This window comes from Hylobates moloch, unplaced genomic scaffold, assembly GCF_009828535.3.
Source record: "Hylobates moloch isolate HMO894 unplaced genomic scaffold, HMol_V3 SCAFFOLD_5, whole genome shotgun sequence".
In the NCBI taxonomy this organism is placed as follows: Eukaryota; Metazoa; Chordata; class Mammalia; order Primates; family Hylobatidae; genus Hylobates; species Hylobates moloch.
Window position 1 is genome coordinate 140,390,121 of NW_026652280.1, and position 21,148 is coordinate 140,411,268.

General features: G+C 37.6%; 1 protein-coding gene across 1 annotated transcript in view; it reads left to right on the top strand.

Annotated features, from left to right (window-relative positions):
- The window catches only part of COL24A1 (collagen type XXIV alpha 1 chain), a 404,873-nt gene that overhangs the window by 159,463 nt on the left and 224,262 nt on the right, over positions 1 to 21,148 (top strand). Inside the window, exon 21 of the mRNA XM_058439743.1 lies at positions 16,851 to 16,904. Within this exon, the coding sequence (XP_058295726.1) occupies positions 16,851 to 16,904 (54 nt within the window). The remainder of the gene's footprint in view (positions 1 to 16,850; positions 16,905 to 21,148) is intronic.

The following is a 21,148-nucleotide window of genomic DNA, read 5'->3' on the forward strand; positions in this document are numbered from 1 at the left end:
TTTTTTATTGCATCTATTTGATTCTTCTCTCTTTTCTTCTTTATTAGTCTTGCTAGCAGTCCATCAATTTTGTTGACCTTTTCAAAAAACCAGCTCCTGGATTCATTAATTTTTTGAAGGGTTTTTTGTGTCTCTATTTCCTTCAGTTCTGCTCTGATTTTAGTTATTTCTAGCCTTCTGCTAGCTTTTGAATGTGTTTGCTCTTGGTTTTCTAGTTCTTTTAATTGTGATGTTAGGGTGTCAATTTTGGATCTTTCCTGCTTTCTCTTGTGGGCATTTAGTGCTATAAATTTCCCTCTACACACTGCTTTGACTGTGTCCCACAGATTCTGGTATGTTGTGTCTTTGTTCTCGTTGATTTCAAAGAACATCTTTATTTCTGCCTTCATTTCATTATGTACCCAATAGTCATTCAGGAGCAGGTTGTTCAGTTTCCATGTAGTTGAGCGGTTTTGAGTGAGTTTCTTAATCCTGAGTTCTAGTTTGATTGCACTGTGGTCTGAGAGACAGTTTGTTATAATTTCTGTTCTTTTACATTTGCTGAGGAGAGCTTTACTTCCAACTATGTGGTCAATTTTGGAATAGGTGTGGTGTGGTGCTGAAAAAAATGTATATTCTGTTGACTTGGGGTGGAGAGTTCTGTAGATGTCTATTAGGTCCACTTTATGTAGAGCTGAGTTCAATTCCTGGATATCCTTGTTAACTTTCTGTCTCGTTGATCTGTCTAATGCTGACAGTGGGGTGTTAAAATCTCCCATTATTATTGTGTGGGAGTTTAAGTCCCTTTGTAGGTCACTGAGGACTTGCTTTATGAATCTGGGTGCTCCTGTGTTGGGTGCATATATATTTAGGATAGTTAGCTCTTCTTGTTGAATTGATCCCTTTACCATTATGTAATGGCCTTCTTTGTCTCTTTTGATCTTTGTTGGTTTAAAGTCTATTTTATCAGAGACTAGGATTGCAACCCCTGCCTTTTTTTGTTTTCCAGTTGCTTGACAGATCTTCCTCCATCCCTTTATTTTGAGTCTATGTGTGTCTCTGCACGTGAGATGGGTTTCCTGAATACAGCACACTGATGGGTCCTGACTCCTTATCCAGTTTGCCAGTCTGTGTCTTTTGATTGGAGCATTTAGCCCATTTACATTTAAGGTTAATATTGTTATGTGTGAATCTGATCCTGTCATTATGATGTTAGTTGGTTATTTTGCTCGTTAGTTGCTATAGTTTCTTCCTAGCCTCGATGGTCTTTACAATTTGGCATGTTTTTGCAGTGGCTGGAACCAGTTGTTCCTTTCCATGTTTAGTGCTTCCTTCAGGAGCTCTTTTAGGGCAGGCCTGGTGGTGACAAAATTACTCAGCGTTTGCTTGTCTGTAAAGTATTTTATTTCTCCTTCACTTATGAAGCTTAGTTTGTCGGGATAAGAAATTCTGGGTTGAAAATTCTTTTCTTTAAGAATGTTGAATATCGGCCCCCACTCTCTTCTGGCTTGTAGAGTTTCTGCTGAGAGATCAGCTGTTAGTCTGATGGGCTTCCCTTTGTGGGTAACCCGACCTTTCTCTCTGGCTGCCCTTAACATTTTTTCCTTCATTTCAACTTTGGTGAATCTGACAATTATGTGTCTTGGAGTTGCCCTTCTCGAGGAGTATCTTTGTGGCGTTCTCTGTATTTCCTGAATCTGAATGCTGGCCTGCCTTGCTAGATTGGGGAAGTTCTCCTGGATAATATCTTGCAGAGTGTTTTCCAACTTGGTTCCATTCTCCCCATCATTTTCAGGTACACCAATCAGACGTAGGTTTGGTCTTTTCACATAGTCCCAAATTTCTTGGAGGCTTTGTTCATTTCTTTTTATTCTTTTTTCTCTAAACTTCCCTTCTCTCTTCATTTCATTCATTTCATCTTCCATCAGTGATACCCTTTCTTCCAGTTGATCACATCTGCTACTGAGGCTTCTGCAATCTTCGCGTAGTTCTCGAAACTTGGCTTTCAGCTCCATCAGCTCCTTTAAGCCCTTCTCTCCATTGGTTATTCTAGTTATCCATCCTTCTAATTTTTTTTCAAAGTTTTTAACTTCTTTGCTATTGTTTTGAATTTCCTCTCGTAGCTCAGAGTAGTTTGATCGTCTGAAGCCTTCTTCTCTCAACTCATCAAAGTCATCCTCCATCCAGCTTTGTTCCGTTGCTGGTGAGGAACTGCGTTCCTTTGGAGGAGGAGAGGTGTTTTTAGAGTTTCCAGTTTTTCTGCTCTGTTTTTTCCCCATCTTTGTGGTTTTATCTACTTTTTGTCTTTGATGATGGTGATGTACAGATGGGTTTTTGGTGTTGATGTCCTTTCTGTTTGTTAGTTTTCCTTCTACCAGACAGGACCCTCAGCTGCAGGTCTGTTGGAGTTTACTAGAGGTCCACTCCAGACCCTGTTTGGCTGGGTGTCAGCAGCAGTGGCTGCAGAACAGCGGATTTTCGTGAGACCACAAATTCAGCTGTCTGATAGTTCCTCTGAAAGTTTTGTCTCAGAGGAGTACCCAGTTGAATGAGGTGTCAGTCTGACCCTACTGGGGGGGTGCCTCCCAGTTAGGCTGCTCAGGGGTGAGGGACCCACTTTAGGAGGCAGTCTGTCCGTTCTCAGATCTCCAGCTGCGTGCTGGGAGAACCACTACTCTCTTCAAAGCTGTCAGTCAGACAGGGACATTTAAGTCTGTGGAGGTTCTTGCTGAGTTTTTGTTTGTCTGTGCCCTGCCCCCAGAGGTGGAGCCTACAGAGGCAGGCAGGCCTCCTTGAGCTGTGGTGGGCTCCACCCAGTTCGAGCTTCTTGGCTGCTTTGTTTACCTAAGCAAGCCTGGGCAATGGCGGGCGCCCCTCCCCCAGCCTCGCTGCCGCCTTGCAGCTTGATCTCAGACTGCTATGCTAGCAATCAGCGAGACTCCGTGGGCACAGGACCCTCCGAGCCAGGTGCGGGACACAATCTCCTAGTGTGCCGTTTTCCAGGCCCGTTGGAAAAGCGCAGTATTAGGATGGGACTGACCCGATATTCCAGGTGCCGTCTGTTTCCCCTTTCTTTGACTAGGAAAGGGAACTCCCTGACCCCTTGCGCTTCCCGAGTGAGGCAATGCCTCGCCCTGCTTCGGCTCCCGCACAGTGCGCTTCACCAACTGTCCTGCACCCGCTGTTAGGCACTCCCTAGTGAGATGAAACCAGTACCTCAAGCAGAAATGCAGAAATCACCCGTCTTCTGTGTCGCTGGGGCTGGGAGCTGGAGAGCGGAGCTGTTTCTATTCGGCCATCTTGGCTCCACCCCAATTTCATGTTTTTAATTGTCACTTAAGTCATGCTGAAAGAGTATATGTGATTCAGTCAATAAAAAAATGTATTAGGTTTCTACTATATGCAAATATGTGCCTAGTAATCACTGTAAGATATATTAAAAAACAAAATGTTATCAATAATTTAGGAAAATTTAGTCTAGTTGGGAAGAACAAAATCTATATGTAAACTGTTAGGTAATGGTGAAGGCATCATGTGAGAATTAAGGAGTTGTTATAGTTCAGTGTTAGTAGAGATAGATTAACATAAAATGAAAGGATAGAGGAGTTCATAGAAAAGATGGAAGAGTTTAGAGAAATGATGGACCTTGAATTAAATTGTTTATTAATAAATTGCAGGAAAAGGGGAGGGCATTCCAAGCACAGTGAACCATATAAGGAGAGCCTAGAGACCTAGGTTATATGCATTGTGGATTTACAGAAGTGGGTGACACTGGCTAGCTGATACAGTCTTTTTGTGTGTTGGCACAGAGTGACAAATAAGGCTGTAAAAGTAGATTGGCATCAAATTGTATAAGACCTTATATTTCAAGCTATGTCAGAAGCAGCATATTCAGTGGTTAGGTAATGTGGGCTAATGTTGCAATTCTTGTGTTGTGAAAAACTATGAGGCCCCCCTCTCATCTCCCAGGTGAACCAACCAAAGTTCTATTGCTTTGCCTGGTTTTTGCTCATACTGGTCACAAATTTTCATCCTTTTATACTCATTGTAGATGGGAGTCTCTGTAACTATTATGTACAAGGAGATAGAGTCTTCTGCCTACCCAAGATGAATCTTTTTTTCTTTTCTTTTATTTACTATTTTATTTTATTTTATTTTATTTTATTTTAGTGAGACAGGATCTTGTTCTGTTGCCCACCCAGGCTAGAGTGGCGTGATCACGGCCACTGCAGCTGCAACCTCCCAGGCTCAAGCAGTCCTCCCACCTCAACCTGTCAAATAGCTTGGACAACAGGCATGCACTACCACACCCAGCTAAGTTTTTTATTTTTTATTTTTGTAGAGATGGGTTTTCATTATGTTACCCAGGCTAGTCAAGCTATCCGCCTATCGGCCCACCTCAGTCTCCCAAAGTGCTGGGACTACAGGTATGAGCCACTGCCCCCAGCTGGAATCTTAGTACTAGTTGTTACAATGTTGCAAACCTGAAACTGCTCACCAGATTGATGAGGAAGTCTTTCTGCCCTTTGAACTTATTTCCCTGTACTTGGCCTGAAGCTGTCTCTCCCAGTACCTCCTCTAAACAGGCAATAAAGTGGAGGACCATTTATTGCCTGGTTGACCATATATTTGGTTCACGTAGTCATTGCCATTTCCCATGGACTTCTCTCAAATGCTGTTAATCATCTGTGAGGCCCTAATACTTCCTCCTCCAGAAAGCTATGTCTCTATCAGTATTCCATCTTCATCACCAAAATTGTCAGAATCTGAGATTTTATTCCATTTGCAAGCCAACAAGTTAGCCTGACAGTTTCAATGATTCTGGTAAAAGACACAAGCTCCTAGAACAATGGCAAAAGATAGTTTATTACTCTTGGCAAAAGCACTTTCCAGAGTGTCAACTTTTTTACACAGATTCACTGAGCCCCACTTCCCACAGGGTGACAAGAAGAGGGCTAGATGATACTTGCATATGCGGTAGGTTGCATTACAGAAGAGGAATCTGAAGTTTAAGGAGACTAAATCTTTTATAATGGGCAGTCAGAAAAGATAATGTATTCCAGAGAGATATTATCTCCATTACCTTGGACAGTACGCATTCCTTCCTGCCCTTTGCTTCAAGAAGCAATGCAAAAATCTCTGAAGAGAGTGTCTGGAATAATGCAAAGTCAATACCTCATTTGCAGAATGTGCGGAAATGCAAGGGACCAATGAAGAATTATCTCCCAGTGACATGTGAAGTTAAATATTGGAGGTACAAAAATGGGTCAGATACATTCCTTTTCCTGCATGAGCTTACATTTTATTGGAATAGAGAAACATGCCCTTAATTACAGTATAGTATGAATAGTGCTAACTAGCCATATTAACAGAGTTCTGTACGGATATAAAATAATCAGCTGCTGATTCTGACTAAGGTGGATTGTGAAAGTTTTCATAGATCATATTACGTTTGAGTGGGTAACAAGTTACGTGATGCAAGAACCAGGGGCATGGAGTACATGGGTGTTTGAGCAGTGACTTGAAGAAATAGTAGGAATTTATCAAGTAGAAACAGAGGGCAAGGGCATTCCAGACAGAGGAAACAGGATTTGTAAAAGCACAGATGTGTGAAGAAGCTAGATGTATGTAAAAAAGTGCGAATAGTTCAATGTTTTAGTCAGGTCTTTTTCCATTGCAAGTGACAGAAACTCAGTTTGAACAGTTTTAAGTTAAAAAAAAATCAGAATTGGCAAATATAATCAGGAAGTCCAGGAGTGTGTGTGTCTAGAGACTTGGCTAGATACACGAACTTGGTGAATATAACCAAGACACTCTGTAAATCTTATCCTGGCATTTCTCTGTTGGCTACATTCACAGGAACACACTAGAAAAAGTGGTCACTGGCAACTCTAGGCTTCTGTTGCCCTCAGAGTTAGCAATCTAAGCAAAAATAAAGCACTCTCTTTTTCCTTATATCTCTAGCAAAAGTTCTTAGGAGACTCCAGCCAATCAGGCTTTGACCACATAATCATCTTTATTTATTTATTTTTTTTTCTGTAGCCAGGCTGGAGTGCAGTGGCGCGATCTCGGCTCACTGCAACCTCCGCCTCCTGGGTTCAAGTGATTCTCCTGCCTCAGCCTCTGAGTAGTTGGGACTACAGGCACATGCCACCGCACCCAGCTAATTTTTGTATTTTTAGTAGAGATGAGGTTTCACCATGTTGGCCAGGATACTCTCGAACTCCTGACCTTGTGATCCACCCACCTTGGCCTCCCAAAGTGCTGGGATTACAGGTGTGAGTCACCGCGCCCGGCCTACATGACCATCTTTCAATCAGTTGCAATAGCAATGGAATAGGAATACTGTAATTTGCAAGACTTAGGTCATTTTCCCACCCCTGGAAACTGGGATGGGGATGAGAGTACGTGGACTGAGAAATGGGGAATAATGTTTCCCCAAAGAGATTTTTAGCAGATTGAAGACATGTTCTCTACATTTCACAGCTTTATTGCCCAATATCTACTTGTACCCTCTTGCCACTTATACAGTTTTAAACATGCCTTTGCCTAACATAGTGCAGGTACCTACACAGCTGAAAACGCACTCTCCTTTCTCCAAAGAAAAGTAGCCAAGGTACTGGCCAATTATTGCTTACATCTCTAAGGCCAAGTTCTCAGGGTAAGGTACATTATTTTCAGTGAGGCCTAAGTATATGTATACATTTCTACTAAGTGGTATACATATATATATATATATATACATATATATATATACACACACACACACACACACATATCACACATATATATATATGTATACACACACACACACACACACATATATATGAAAGAAAACCAGATATCCCATTTGAAGAAAGAGAGAATGTGAAACAACATAGAGTGGCCGTAGACCCATAGCTGTGTATCTAAAACAAAAGTAGATAACTGAGACATGCCAGTTCCTCATAACAATATAAATCTTTTTTAATCACCTAACTTCCCACTCCATGCTGCAAACATACACACATTGAAAGGGAGAGAATCTTTGAGATAAACAGTCTCCAGAATATACATTCTATGAAGCCAAGGAATTTTTTTGTTTTCTAGTATATGATCAGTGCAAGAACAGTGCCTGATACATAGTAACTACATCTTGTTTTGACTAAGTTAATTTATATTCTTCTTTGGTTTTTTTTTTTGTTGTTGTTGTTGTTGTTGTTGTTGTTTTTTGAGATGGAGTCTCCCTCTGTCGCCCAGGCTGGAGTGCAGTGGTGCCGTCTCAGCTCACTGCAACCTCCGCCCCTAGGGTTCTAGCAATTCTCCTGCCTCAGCCTCCCTAGTAGCTGGGATTTCAGGAACCCACCACCACGCCTGGCTAATTTTTTTGTATTTTTAGCAGAGACGGGTTTTCGCCATGTTGGTCAGGCTGGTCTCAAACTCCTGACCTCAGGTGATCCACCTGCCTCGGCCTCCCAAAGTGCTAGGATTATAGGTGTGAGCCACCATACTCAGCCAAATTGATATTCTTAAGATATTTCTAAGAATTCTGAGACAGATATATAGATATTGAGTACCTATAATTATACTTAGCCAAAAATATGCAGTAAATAATGGTTATGCTGTTACCTTCAAATAATTCAAAATCTGATCTCCACTGATTTTATCTTGGGACAAGTTCAATGAATAATTTCTATTTTCTCTCTAAAGATCTTCGAATTATTACCAACTGTTGCCTACCAAAAAGGAGCATCTAAAACGCCTAATACCAATTACCTTTTTTTGTTACAGCTTTATAAAGGTATAGTTAACAAATAACAAAGTTATATGTGGTAAAATTGGATAACTTTTGACATATGTATAAATTGTGAAACCATCACTGTATTCATCTGTTCTCGCACTGCTATAAAGAAATACCTGAGACTGAGTAATTTATAAAGAAAAGAGGTTTAATTGGCTCACGGTTCTGCAGGCTGTACAGGAAGCATGGTTGGGGAGGCCCCAGGAAACTTAACAATCATGGTAGAAGGCGAAGGGGAAGCAGAAACATCTTACATGGCCGGGGCAGGAGGAAGAGAGAAGGGAGAGGTGCCACACACTTCTAAACAACCAAATCTTGCAAGCACTCAGTACCATGAGAGCAGCGCTGAGGGTGAAATCTGCCCCCATGATTCAGTCACCTCCCACCAGGCCCCACCTCCAACATAGGGACACAGACCCAAACCATATCAATGAACAAAATCAGGATAGTGAACACACCCATCAAACCCCCAAATTTTCTTGTTTACATTTGTAATCCTTCTTTTCTGCCTCTCCTTCCACCCTCCCTCTTCAGGCTACCATGGGGGGATCTGCTTTTTGTCGCTATGGATTATCTAAACCTAAATATCAAATAATGGCCAGAATAGTTTATTTTTGAATTATAACAACTATAATTTTATGTGGACTTTAGAAGACTAAAAGTAAACTTTCCAGTTGACTTTGTAGTTTCCTTTAAAAGTGATGTTAAAAATACTGTGAATATCTGGGCACAGATCGCTTGTATCTCTAATCTTAGCTACTTGGGAGTCTGAAGCAAGAGTATCACTTGAGGCTGGGAGTTCAAGACCAGCCTGGGCAACAAAACGAGACCACATCTCTAAAAAAAAAAAAAAAAAAAAAAAAAATTTTTTTTAATTAGCTGAACGTAGGGGCACACACCTGTGATCATGCCACTCTACTCCAGCTTGATTGACACAGCAAGACTCAATCTCTTTTTAAAAAATACTGTAAATACTATCTAAACAAAAGTCTTATTTGGAACACAGAATATATGTTTTGTCATAAGGAATTTTATTGTCTTTGTAGTTTTGTGGATTTTCTCTGTTGAGTTTTCAGGATGCTGCACATACGGAATTGAGCTGTGCTATATTTTCTGCTCAAATACATAGAATTACAGAAGAGAAAATATATGAATAGCAGTAATCACCAGTTTTCTCAGCAGTATCATGATGGAAAATACCTGGTTTTGATGGCTTTTAGATCTAAAACAGCAAAAGAAAATGAAGGAGAGGCAGATACCTAGATGGATTATTTTGCATTTTCAAGAAACTGTATTTTCTGTTTGTGGTTTCCTCAGAAGACAGAATAGTTCCTTCATTTGCAATTTGCATGCTTCCCTGTGCTAAAGTTTAGTTTCTATAGATTACTGGGAAAGTGAATTTATTACATTTGCCTTTTGAAATATTTTTTGGCATTAACTTTTGGATAGGTTATTCTTACTCAGTAAAGCCTATTTTAATGTTTTTCTTTTTTATTATTACTTTCCTACCTGGACTCCTAATATTACTGACGTGACATGTGCTTCCATAAATGTTAGAAAACAAAATCCTGTGACTGTAACCTGGATCCTTGTCTCAAACCAAATTATCCTCTTACAAAACCTCTCTCCCTCTGCATACATTCTTACTTGTTTGAATACGTAAAATTTCAGTCCTGTCTGTAGAAGCTAGGCTAGTTTATTTTTTTTTCAGGATAACTTTGAAACTGCCTAATTGAAAAAGTTATTATTCAAATACGATTTATTTTTAATTTGGTCATCAATTCAGGCCATCAAATGTTTATTGAATATAAACTATATATTCAATAATACTATATATACACGACACCAGCCAAGGCTTTGCATAACTTTGCCCTCAAGAGTTCATAATTTACATGTTGCCTTTATTAATTTTATCTTTTAGCTTTTTTTAATGATTGTTTTTCCAAGGGCTATATTCATCTCTACTTTGTTCAGACTTATAAACTACTCAGAAGATACATTTAAGCGAAACTATGCTGTGTTCTTTTATATTTAAAGCACAGTGGATATTAAATCAGTAATTGAAATTTTCCATAGGAGTTAAATGGCCCAAGTGTCACTCTTATCTATAACAACAGGACATCTTAAAGCTACCTTGCAAAATATCAGAAAAGTTTCAATTTTCCAAAATATGTAATTTGTTTTGAAGCTGTTATTATAATTTAACATGTTATTACCTCTAAAACAAGCCAAAATCTGAGCAACACTGATTTTATCTGAAAACTAGTTCAACTAATAAATTATGTATTCTCTCTAAAGATCTTTAAATCCTTAAAAAGTGTTGCCTGCCATAAAGCATATGATTATCTAAAATACCCAATACTAAATACCTTTCTTTTTACAGGCTTATTGAGGTATAATTGACATGTAATAAGCTGCCTATATTTAAATTTTACAATTTGGTAATTTTTGACATATGTATAACCTGTGAAACCGTCACCAAGATCAAGATAATGAACATATCTGTCAAACCCAGTAATTTATTTGTTCACTTTTTATATAATACCTTATTTTTGTCCCTCTTGTCTTCTCCCTTTCCATGCCACTTCTGATCTGCTCTTTGTCACTCTAGATTAATTGGAATTTTCTTTCTAAAGTCTTTATATAAACTGACTCATATAGTATGTACTCTTTTTTTTTTTGTCTGGCTTCTTTCACTTAGCATAACACACTTGAGATTCGTCTAGGTTGCCACATCCAGGCTGTTCATTTTATGGATATATTGTAATTAGTTTGTGTATATGTGTATAAGTTTATCCACTTACCATTTTTTAACTTGAGGGACTATATACTTCAATAGAAAACAGAGACTCTAACACTTCTATTGGAAAACTATTAAAGTGCTCAATGTATGTAGCGCATAATATAATGTATTCCGTTAGGACACTCTAGCTTCCAAGCTTCTAGCTACTGCCAAATAAGAATGATAATATTTTACTTTTATGATTTCCCAGGAAACTAATGGAATCTGCTAGTGCTTCGGTTCCCAGGTTTTGCTTTAAAAAAAAATGCATGTGAATTGGTCTCCAGCCTCTAGTGATTATAGAATAATAAAACTTTGTTTTTACTGGAGAGAATGCTGAGTCACTCTTCTCAGTACAGCAAACAGATGTGAAGGGTCTGAAAACAGAAGACATATTTTCACATACTATTTTTAAAACTACTTCTTTTTTTTTTTTTTTGAGACGGAGTCTCGCTCTGTCGCCCAGGCTGGAGTGCAGTGGCGCAATCTCGGCTCACTGCAAGCTCCGCCTCCCGGGTTCACGCCATTCTCCTGCCTCAGCCTCTCCGAGTAGCTGGGACTACCAGGCGCCCGCCACCACGCCCGGCTAATTTTTTTGTATTTTTAGTAGAGGCGGGGTTTCACCGTGGTCTCGATCACCTGACCTCGTGATCCACCCGCCTCGGCCTCCCAAAGTGCTGGGATTACAAGCGTGAGCCACTGCGCCCGGCCTAAAACTAGTTATTTTTTCTGCTTCTTGGTAAAAATTGGTGGTCAGACTAGTTCTATTAAGAAGACACCAGAAGGCAGACTGCTGTTTCCTTCCTTCACTAAGGTATTATATTTTAAATTGTGATAGGATGACTTAACTGAGGTAGTAAAACACATTGTGAGAGAAAATGTTTGGACTTATGAATGTTTTCTAAATTATTTTAAATTTATAAAAATGAATTAGAGCATCTTTATCAGATTTTTGTTTTTACTTTTCTTCCTGTATCGTTTCATGCTAATGTAGTTTTTAAAAATGAAAAGTATGGACTCTGATGATGTACTTTTTATTTTTCAATCTGTAAGCTTTCTGAAATTTTGCTGCTTGGCAAAGATGTCCATGTTATTTGATGTACATTTTGAGTGTGTTTAAAAAAAAGGTTTCCTTTATAGATATGTTATCATTAAAGTTCAGTTGATACAGTTAACTCTGGTTTTGACATATTGAAATGTATTATTTAAAAGGCAAAATCTCTACTTGGTAGTAACCTAGGTATGAATTTTTAAAATAATGAAAAGTTTTTTTGGCCAGGGTTCTAAGCTCTCCTATGTGGGAAGGAAATAGAGATCTTTCTCCTCCTTTTAATAACTTGTGCTTATCATATACACCATGGAATACTATGCAGCCATAAAAAATGATGAGTTCATGTCCTTTGTAGGGACATGGATGAAACTGGAAACCATCATTCTCAGCGAACTATCACAAGGACAGAAAACCAAACACCACATGTTCTCACTCATAGGTGAGAATTGAACAATGAGAACTCATGGACACAGGAAGGGGAACATCACACACCGGGGCCTGTTGTGGGGTGGGGGGAGTGGGGAGGGATAGCATTAGGAGATATACCTAATGTTAAATGAAGAGTTAATGGGTGCAGCACACCAACATGACACATGTATACATATGTAACAAGCCTGCATGTTGTGCATATGTACCCTAAAACTTAAAGTATAATAAAAAAATAAAATAAAATAAATAAATAAATAAATACAAGCCAATACAAATAAAAAATTAAAAAAACTTGTGCTTATATATTTGTTAACTTTTCAATAAAGTTTCAATTTTAAAATATTCAGCTTGTATGACTATACTATGAGATCAGCTGTGTTGACATCTTTTTCTTCTATTATCCTTGACCTTACCAGTTTGTCTTTTTAATATTTCTCCACTGATATTTTAATGACGTTTTAAGGAGCAGAGATTCACACTCTGTTGTGTTGAATGTTTGTCATATTCAGTGTTGCATGTTTACCCAGAAGTCACCCCAGCAATTTTTTTCTTACCGTTTTATTGTAAAGTAAAACATAGACACATAAAACTACACAAAACAAATGTATATCACAAACAGTTATAAGACAGACTCTTGTAACTACCACACAGGTCAAGACTAAAACTGACAGTTACCACCAGAAGCCATTATGTGCCCCATGAAACCACAAGCCCAGCTCTCCTCCCAAAAGTAAGCAGTTCCTCCTTTTTAAAACATAGTTTATCACACAAGTGTGCATCTTTAAAAACTATAATTTAGGCTTGTTTTATTTGCTATGTCTTTCACTCTACAAGTTCTTTCTCTATTCCCTGGTTTCCCCCTTAAAATTTAGTTGTTGAAGCTCCCCAATCATTTGATCTGTAGTTTCCCACAGTCTGGATTTTGCTGATTATGGTCTCATGGTGTAGTTCTGCCTGTTTCTTGGTCCTGTGTGTTTCCTCCAAATTGGTAGTCACATATAGAGACCTTACCATATTCAGGTTTGTTTTTGGCAAGACAATCAGTGGTATTCTGTTCTTTTATTAGGAAGCACATAATGTCTGGTGATCTCTTTTTGTGTGTGTGATGTTAGTAATAGTTGATGCTCAGTGCCTAGGTCAATTACATTATTTGTGGCATTGCAAAATGGAGATTTTTTTAATCCTCTTGTTTCTTTTTCACTTACTGGCTGGAATACATCCCTTCATCTACTGTTTGGTTACTAGTGGCACACTAAGGCAGAACAAATGCTTGATTCTTCACCTTTGTTTACCGTGTTTCAAGATAATGAGTGAGCCTCCTTTCATCCTTTGAACGTGGACAGTTTTTGTTGTTGTATCATTATGAACTTACGAATTTAAACATATTTGATGTGTTTCAATCCATTGTAGTTCTTGTCCTTGTTGAAGTTCATATTGTCCCATATCTGGCCAAGGGGATCCTCTTCGAGCACCTACTAAGTGTTTTTAAAATGACTCTACTTTTGATACCTTTGATAGCTTTCTTGTTTTCTGGCATGATACTGCAGGGGCCCCTAACACCTGGGCTGTGGACCTGTACTGGTTTGTGACCTGTTAGGAACTGGGCTGCACAGCAGGAAGTGAGTGGCAGGTGAGCAACTATTACTGCCTGAGCTTCACCTCCTGTCAGATCAGCGGCAGCATTAGAGTCTCATAGGAGCACGAACCCTGTTGTGAACTGCACATGTGAGGGATCTAGGTTGCACGCTCCTTATGAGAGTCTAATGCCTGATGATCTGAAGCAGAACAGTTTCATCCCGAAACTATCCTCCATGCCCCAATCTTGTGGAAAAATTGTCTTCCATAAAACTGGTGCCAAAAAGGTTGGGGACCGCTGTGATAGTGTGTTCCAGGCTTATCTGGAGGATGGACAGGATTTATTGATTTATCCATGCAGATGCTATGAGTAAATGCTCTAAATTGGCTGAAAACCAGTACTGAGGGGCTAAAACTAGCCACGAAACATGTACTTTCTTTCAAAAAAAAAAAAAAACAAAACAAAAAAGAAGAAACAAACCAGTCATTCAACAGCAGCAACAACAACAACGACAAAGCATTTTTTAAGCACTTACTGTGTATCAGGCATTGTACTGGTTGCACAGAATATGGAAGTGAATAACATAAAACTGCACTCAAAGAGTTTACAATCTGATTAGGAAAACAAAACAAGCCAAAACACTACATTAAGGGACCTTGTAGGACCCCAGGATGGTGTGAGAGTTCTTAGAAGCAACCTAATTCAAGGTATGGAGGTCAAATAAAAGTTTGCAAGTAAAATATTATTCAGTCTTCTAGTTAAAACACAAGTGTTCTAGGTGAGGAAACTTAAGGGAACATTATTCAAGGTGAGGGCAACAGTATATGCAAAAGCCCAGAATTGAAAGAGAGTATATATTATGAGAGTATGAAAATTGTTCAGTGACTGAAGTGCTGGGTGGAAGAGGGTAAAAAAGAGAGGTAAATAGAGACCATCAAATCACGAAAGACCTTGTAAACTGTGTATTAAAGAATTTGGCTTCTATTCTGAGGCCAGTAACAAAGTGGCATGCTCAGATTCCATAGAATGATCAGTCTGGCTACAGAGTGAAAATGCATTTTATAGGGGATAGGAACATGAATAAGCAATAGGAAAATAGAGAAAGTGACTTGCCCTAGGGTTGTGGAGGGAGGTTTGTAGAAAAGTGGTTCAGACCGACAGCGAATTGGGAGATGTAATGGATGGGGCTAATAAATGATTGGAAGATGGTCGTGGTGGTGGTGGTGAGGGAAAAATAAGTATTCAGAGTATATAAAAAATATGAAAGTATTGAAAGCATATGAAAAATCTGTTATACAGATTTTTGGCTTGGAAACTAGTGGATTACCTCAAGGTGACATTCACTCAAATAGTGAACAGAGGATGAGGGAGGAACATAACGGAGAAGGTAATAAGTTCAATTTTAGACTAGCTAGTGTTACAGCAGGAGCTAGAAGTGTCTTGATTCAAGTCCACAAGAAATCCCCCCGGCAAAAAAAACATACTAACAAAGGGTGTGTTCTAGAGAAAGGGTGTAAAATTATCAGGAAAAGAATCTAGTTTTTTAAAAATTGCCATATATACAAATAATAGCATAGGTGAGCCTGATTTTCTTTGATTAGTAAAGCAATCAACAAGTTTGTATTAAACATATCTGTATTAAACTATTCCAGAACATTCAGAAATCTGATCTTGTGATCATTTTTCTGTTGCCACTGCTTTTTCTTTTGCCAGAAATGTCCCCAAATTATATTTTTCCTCACAAAATCCAAGCTTTAAATCTGAGTCGAGGCATTTGTGTCCTAATCCAGACTAGATACGTTGGTATCATTTTGTTATTATTTGTTTTTCTTTCCAGAATGAGTATCCCAGAAACAACCTTGCTGTTCCATCTTACTTCATATTTTTTATTCCCATTACAACTTATCCCTTCACTGAACTACCTTTTCTTGTGGATGTTCACGTTTTAATTTCAGCTTTCTTTACTTTTAAAGATGCTGATTCTTATACTTCTTTTACTTTTTTCCTTCACTAATGTCAATGGAAAATAACCTATGACAAAATCAATAAAATGAAAACACAATTACTAGCTTATTACAATTATTGAATCATAATTTGATGAATCACACTCTAATTATTTCAGCAAGAGTTTTAATCTGATACTTTTAAAGCAACATTCTAGGCCTTTTCCCAGCACAGATTGTATTTAACACTGTGATCCATTTCTTTATTTTTTTCCTCAGCCAAGTATTTTAGACTGCTAATATAATTTCCAAAAAAGTAAAATCATGATTCTTATGCAAAGTTAAAGTAAACACAGGTCAAAGATTTTATTCAATTTATTAATTAATGATGGAACTTGTAAGATAATGGTTCATAGAGCCTTTGAGGACTTAAGTATTTATAGACAATTAAATATGGGGATGTTAGAATAAGATAGTTGGGTTAGATACAAAACTGATTAATCCTGTATATTAAGCCATAATTTTGGGTGCTGTTTTTTTTTTTTTTTTTATCAGACAGAAGTTGTTTGCATCTCTACCTAACAAAAATCTATAAGTTAACGTGTAGTTAGTAAACAATGAGTATAACAAAGTACATTCACCTAATCTTTGGTAGCCCTGTATCCCATATGATGTTGAAAGAACATGTCATACACCTTTTTGCCTTATTTCCACATTGTGGATAATTTTGGACTAAGACTTCTATCTCTTAAACTGAATTAGAGGACCTCAGGATTGTTTGTGAATAACTGATGAAGCAAATTCTATTTTAGTACACTTTGTAAGTTTTATATTCCAGTGTTAAACAACTGCCTAACTTGGCCAGGCGCGGTGGCTCACGCTTGTAATCCTAGCACTTTGGGAGGCCGAGGCGGGTGGATCACGAGGTCAGGAGATCGAGACCACGGTGAAACCTTGTCTCTACTAAAAAAAAATACAAAAAAATTAGCCGGGCGTAGTGGAGGGCGCCTGTAGTCCCAGCTACTCGGAGAGGCTGAGGCAGGAGAATGGCGTGAACCCGGGAGGCAGAGCTTGCAGTGAGCCGAGATTGCGCCACTGCACTCCAGCCTGGGCGACAGAGCAAGACTCTGTCTCAAAAAAAAAAAAAAAAAAAGAATAAACAACTGCCTAACTTAATCTTCAATACTGAATTTTTGAGGAGTATAAATTGCTTTAACTGGATATGGAGGAATAGCAAAGGGAATTTTATATGCTAAATGGATTTAAAGTAATTTTCTATGGAATAAACTCTACATTTTTATATTCCCTAGGGTTTTCCAGGAGATATTGGGATTCCTGGACAAAACGGCCCTGAAGGACCAAAGGTAAAAATAAGAAGACAAAGAAGAAGAGAGAGACTAAATAATTATGGTTATCTAGAGATCTTGATTCTCAATAAGTGGGAAAAATATTTTAGGAATATCAGAACATTTCTGGATATTTTTAAGCTGTCTCGGGTACATTTAATAAACGTTAGGTTTCAGATAGTTGCAAATGATTTTTCTAGTTTGAGATGAACTGAGATTAAGGGTGACAATATTTGCAAAATCACCCAGAAGGATTTTTTGGAAGAGATGAGGAGAAAAAAACTCTAAAAAGCCATAGCATATAAATAGCTGAAAATAAATAAATGGATGAGAATTTCCTGACCACTAAAAAAACCCTTTAGGGACATAAGATATCCTTTGATTAAAATGAAAGAAAGCCTATGGTGTCCATGAACCTCTACATAGCACAAAATACCTGAAGAAACCCAAGCATTTTTAACTTACAAGTGAAACCACAATTATTAGCTTATTACCGTTATTGAAACTCATCATGATGACTCACATACTAATTTATTATTTCGGTAATGCTTTTAATCTAACCATTTTAAAGCAACGTTCTAGGCCTTTTCCCAGCACAGATTTTATTTAACACTGTGGTATATGTACAAACTTACTGTTTTGTATGTATACTAGGAAATATCCCTAGCAAAATTTTAAATACCAAGATTTGCCATGCAAGCTGATGTAGAATGGGCACTGTAAGCAAATAAAGCATTATGAATTCACATGTAAGGATGAAATAGCCTGAAGTTGGGAGAATTGGCAAGTTATGACATGTAGCTGCTATGGAGGTATCAATAGGAGTAGAGAGAGATGAAATGATAGGAGATGAAGCTGGAAAGGATCTTGATAATAGCTACATTTGTTAGTGTTCTTAATATTGAGCAGCACAGTACTCTAGTAAAGGCTTTATAGACATTATCTCATTTATAGTCATTATCTCATTTAATTTTCACAACAGCATTATGAGGTAGTTATTCCCATTTTACAGATGATTAAGTTATTCACTCGAAGTCACATAACTTTAAGCTATATAGCCAGAATTCTAATACAGATATGATTTCAAGGTCTGAGCTCTAATACCCTTAGCTTTGATAGTAAATTATGTAGAGCATTCAGTACCATGCTGAAGAGTTTCTGCTTCATCAGATGGGCATCTTGAAGTAATCAAAGATATTTGAGTAGTAAAGTATCTTTGATGGTTATATTTTAAAAAGATACCTCTTATGTCAGTTTGGAGGATGGTTTAAAGAGGGGAGAAACTGAAGACAGGAAAACTAGGCAATAAATAATAAAGTTTGGAAACAGGACATTCATTCAGCAGATATTGGCTGCCTCTCATGGCAGCCATTGTGCTAGACCATAAGGCTACAGAGATCCCTACTTTCAAGAAAAAAAAGAGTCCTGATCCCTGTTTTCAAGAAACTTAAAATCTACAGAAAGATATTCAGGAAAACCTTAATAATAATCATAATGAATAATATATAATCAGCAGTACTGTGAGAGCACAGGGTCAGGGAAGTCAAATTATGTTTTGCAGGGAAGATAGCACTTGAGCCTACATGAATGAGTAGGAATTTGTGAAGCAGACAAGGGGATTTTTGGCATTCAGGAAAAAGAAACTTGTGAAAAGATGGAGGTGCAATATTTGGAAATATTTATAATATAAGTTATTTGTTGTTCATCTGAATTTCAAATTTAATTAAGCATCCTGTAGTTTATCAGGCAACCCCACCTGCCCCCTACAAACTTATACCTATATGCAGGGATCTTTCCCACTTCCTTTCTGTCGCCATAGAAGCATTCATTCACCTCTTCAAGTTCTGCGTATGTTTTGCATCAAATCCTCTCCTGACTCTTCAATGACCTCATGCCATCAATTATCACCTTTATCCCAATCTCTCCTTTGATAGAAATTTCCCCTTTACCCTTAAAATCATTCTCACTGCCAATCTTGTAGTTAGGCACCCTTTATTTTTCACCACGATAGTGTTATTGTCCTCCAGTAGTTGTTCTTCCTGCCTCCAATCTGGCATTTCTTCCTATCTACCTTCCAGCTGCAGATGGAATAATCTTTTAAAGTGTAGATCTCATCAAGTCACTCTTTTGCTTAAATCCTTCAGTGACCTCCACAACTTGCATGTTAAGGCTTGTACTTTTTTACTTTTTATACAACGTTCTTAATGACCAAACCCTCTCTGTATAATTCTATAGTTATACAGTCATATCCACCATCACTCTTCCAAAAGCATCACTTCAGCCAAACTATTTAGAGTGCCAAACCATGCCATACTTACTCAAATCTCACAGCTTCTTACATGCCATATTTTTTATCCGGATATATATGTTCCTGTGCCCTTCTGCATCTAGCTAATACCTACACATCACATATAACATGTCCAGGAAGCTTTTTCTGTTCCTCCCAAATCTAATTGGGATAATATTCTTTTCCTATATTCCTGAAAAAAAAATCTATCAAGCACTTATCTTTATGTGTTATAACTTCTGATATGCTTATGTTTCTATTAGACTGTAACCTTTTTGAGAGAAAAGATTAATTGATTTTATATACATCATAGTAATTAGAATAATATGGATAGCACTTATAAATAACTCAGTGAATAGTGGTTGAATGGATGATTAATTGAATGACCATTTAAAAAGCTGTTTTGGAAATAAAACAACTTGGTAACTGATTAACAGAAAGTGATGGAAGAAAGAGAAGTCAAAGATAAAGCAGCCTTTGACTTGGGTTGCTGATGTCATTGAACTTAAATAGGCGACTCAGGAAGAGGAGCAGTTTTGGAGGATGGGGACGATAAGAAATTTGATTCTGGTTATATTTAGTTTGAGGTACCCGTTTGACATCTAGAGGTAGAAATAATTAATAGTTCTCAGTAAACCAGGTTGAAAAGCAGAAATAGAAGTATGAAGGAAGTTGAGAGAGACAAATAGTGTAGAGAATGGAGTTGAGGATTTTTCCTGCCAACTTTAGCCCTTCACCTGGTGTATACATAGGAACTTGAACTTTATACATTATATAAATACATTTATTTATCCACTCATTCAATAACTTATTCATTCAACCTTTATTGAGTTTCTTCTGTGTTAGACCAAGTAATAAATGTGGGATTATAAAGATTTCTAAACTCTCTCCCTCCTCCAGATGAGGTTACAATTTAGTGGGAGAGATAAAAAATAATAATTAAGAAATAAGAAGTTCTATATAAAAGAGTTGGTGAAGTGCTCTGAGAGCCTAGATAATTGAGCAATAGATTCTCTCCTGGGAAATTGGGAAATACATACTTCAGGTGGAAGTAATAATACAACTTAATGTTTTTAAGTGTGCATATCATACTAGGTGAAGAACCAGAGAACTTTCAAAATTCTCTTCAGTTTGGGAATTTTGTTTCTCTTGAAGTTTAAGTGTCAGAGAATGGAAGAAAGCCAACTGACCTATTTAATTTTCTTTTATGACATGAAAGTCTTGAAATTAGAATGTCAAAACTGGGGCAAAAGACTTGAAAGCTAGACATTTTAATGAACAACAATGTTGGTAATTACTACCCACTGGAAATTCAACCATTATCTAAGTTTATTCAATAAACATGTGTTCGTAGAGTCATTAATACCAACATCATGAGACTAACTGATGTTATACACATCACTGAATTTTAAAAGAATATCCTGGGATGATTTTATCAAAAGAACAAGAAAATAATAATTTTCTGTTCTGTAGATTGAGAAGGATCTGGTTTTGTCTATCTTCTTGGTCCTTCTCATTTTTCTTGAAATTGTTTCTAGAAACAAGGGAAAAACAGCCAAACATACTGACCCTGTTAACATGATGCGTTTCTTTAGCTGGGTGTACTGTATCATAGAAGCAAGCATCTTGAAACTTCTTTCATTTTTATATAAATGTCTTGTTTGGAAAATGGGAATGATAAAAATTGCTAAAGCTCTGTTGAGGCTATACAATGTGGTCATCAAGAAAATCATGTGCACTGTATTTGAAATACACGGTTACCCTATTTGCAAACAACTTGGGTTCTTTCCAGAGCAATCTGGCACAGCAGTAAAGAAGGCTTTTATTTTCTGTTCATTTTCTGCCAGTTCGCTAAAAACCTCAAAGTAGGAATGGAAACTTGTGTTAATTATAGTTCTACTGATTGTGGATTTGTATGTGTATGTATATTTGTATTAAGATACAAAACATACATCAGCAAGCCTTTTTGAGAGCT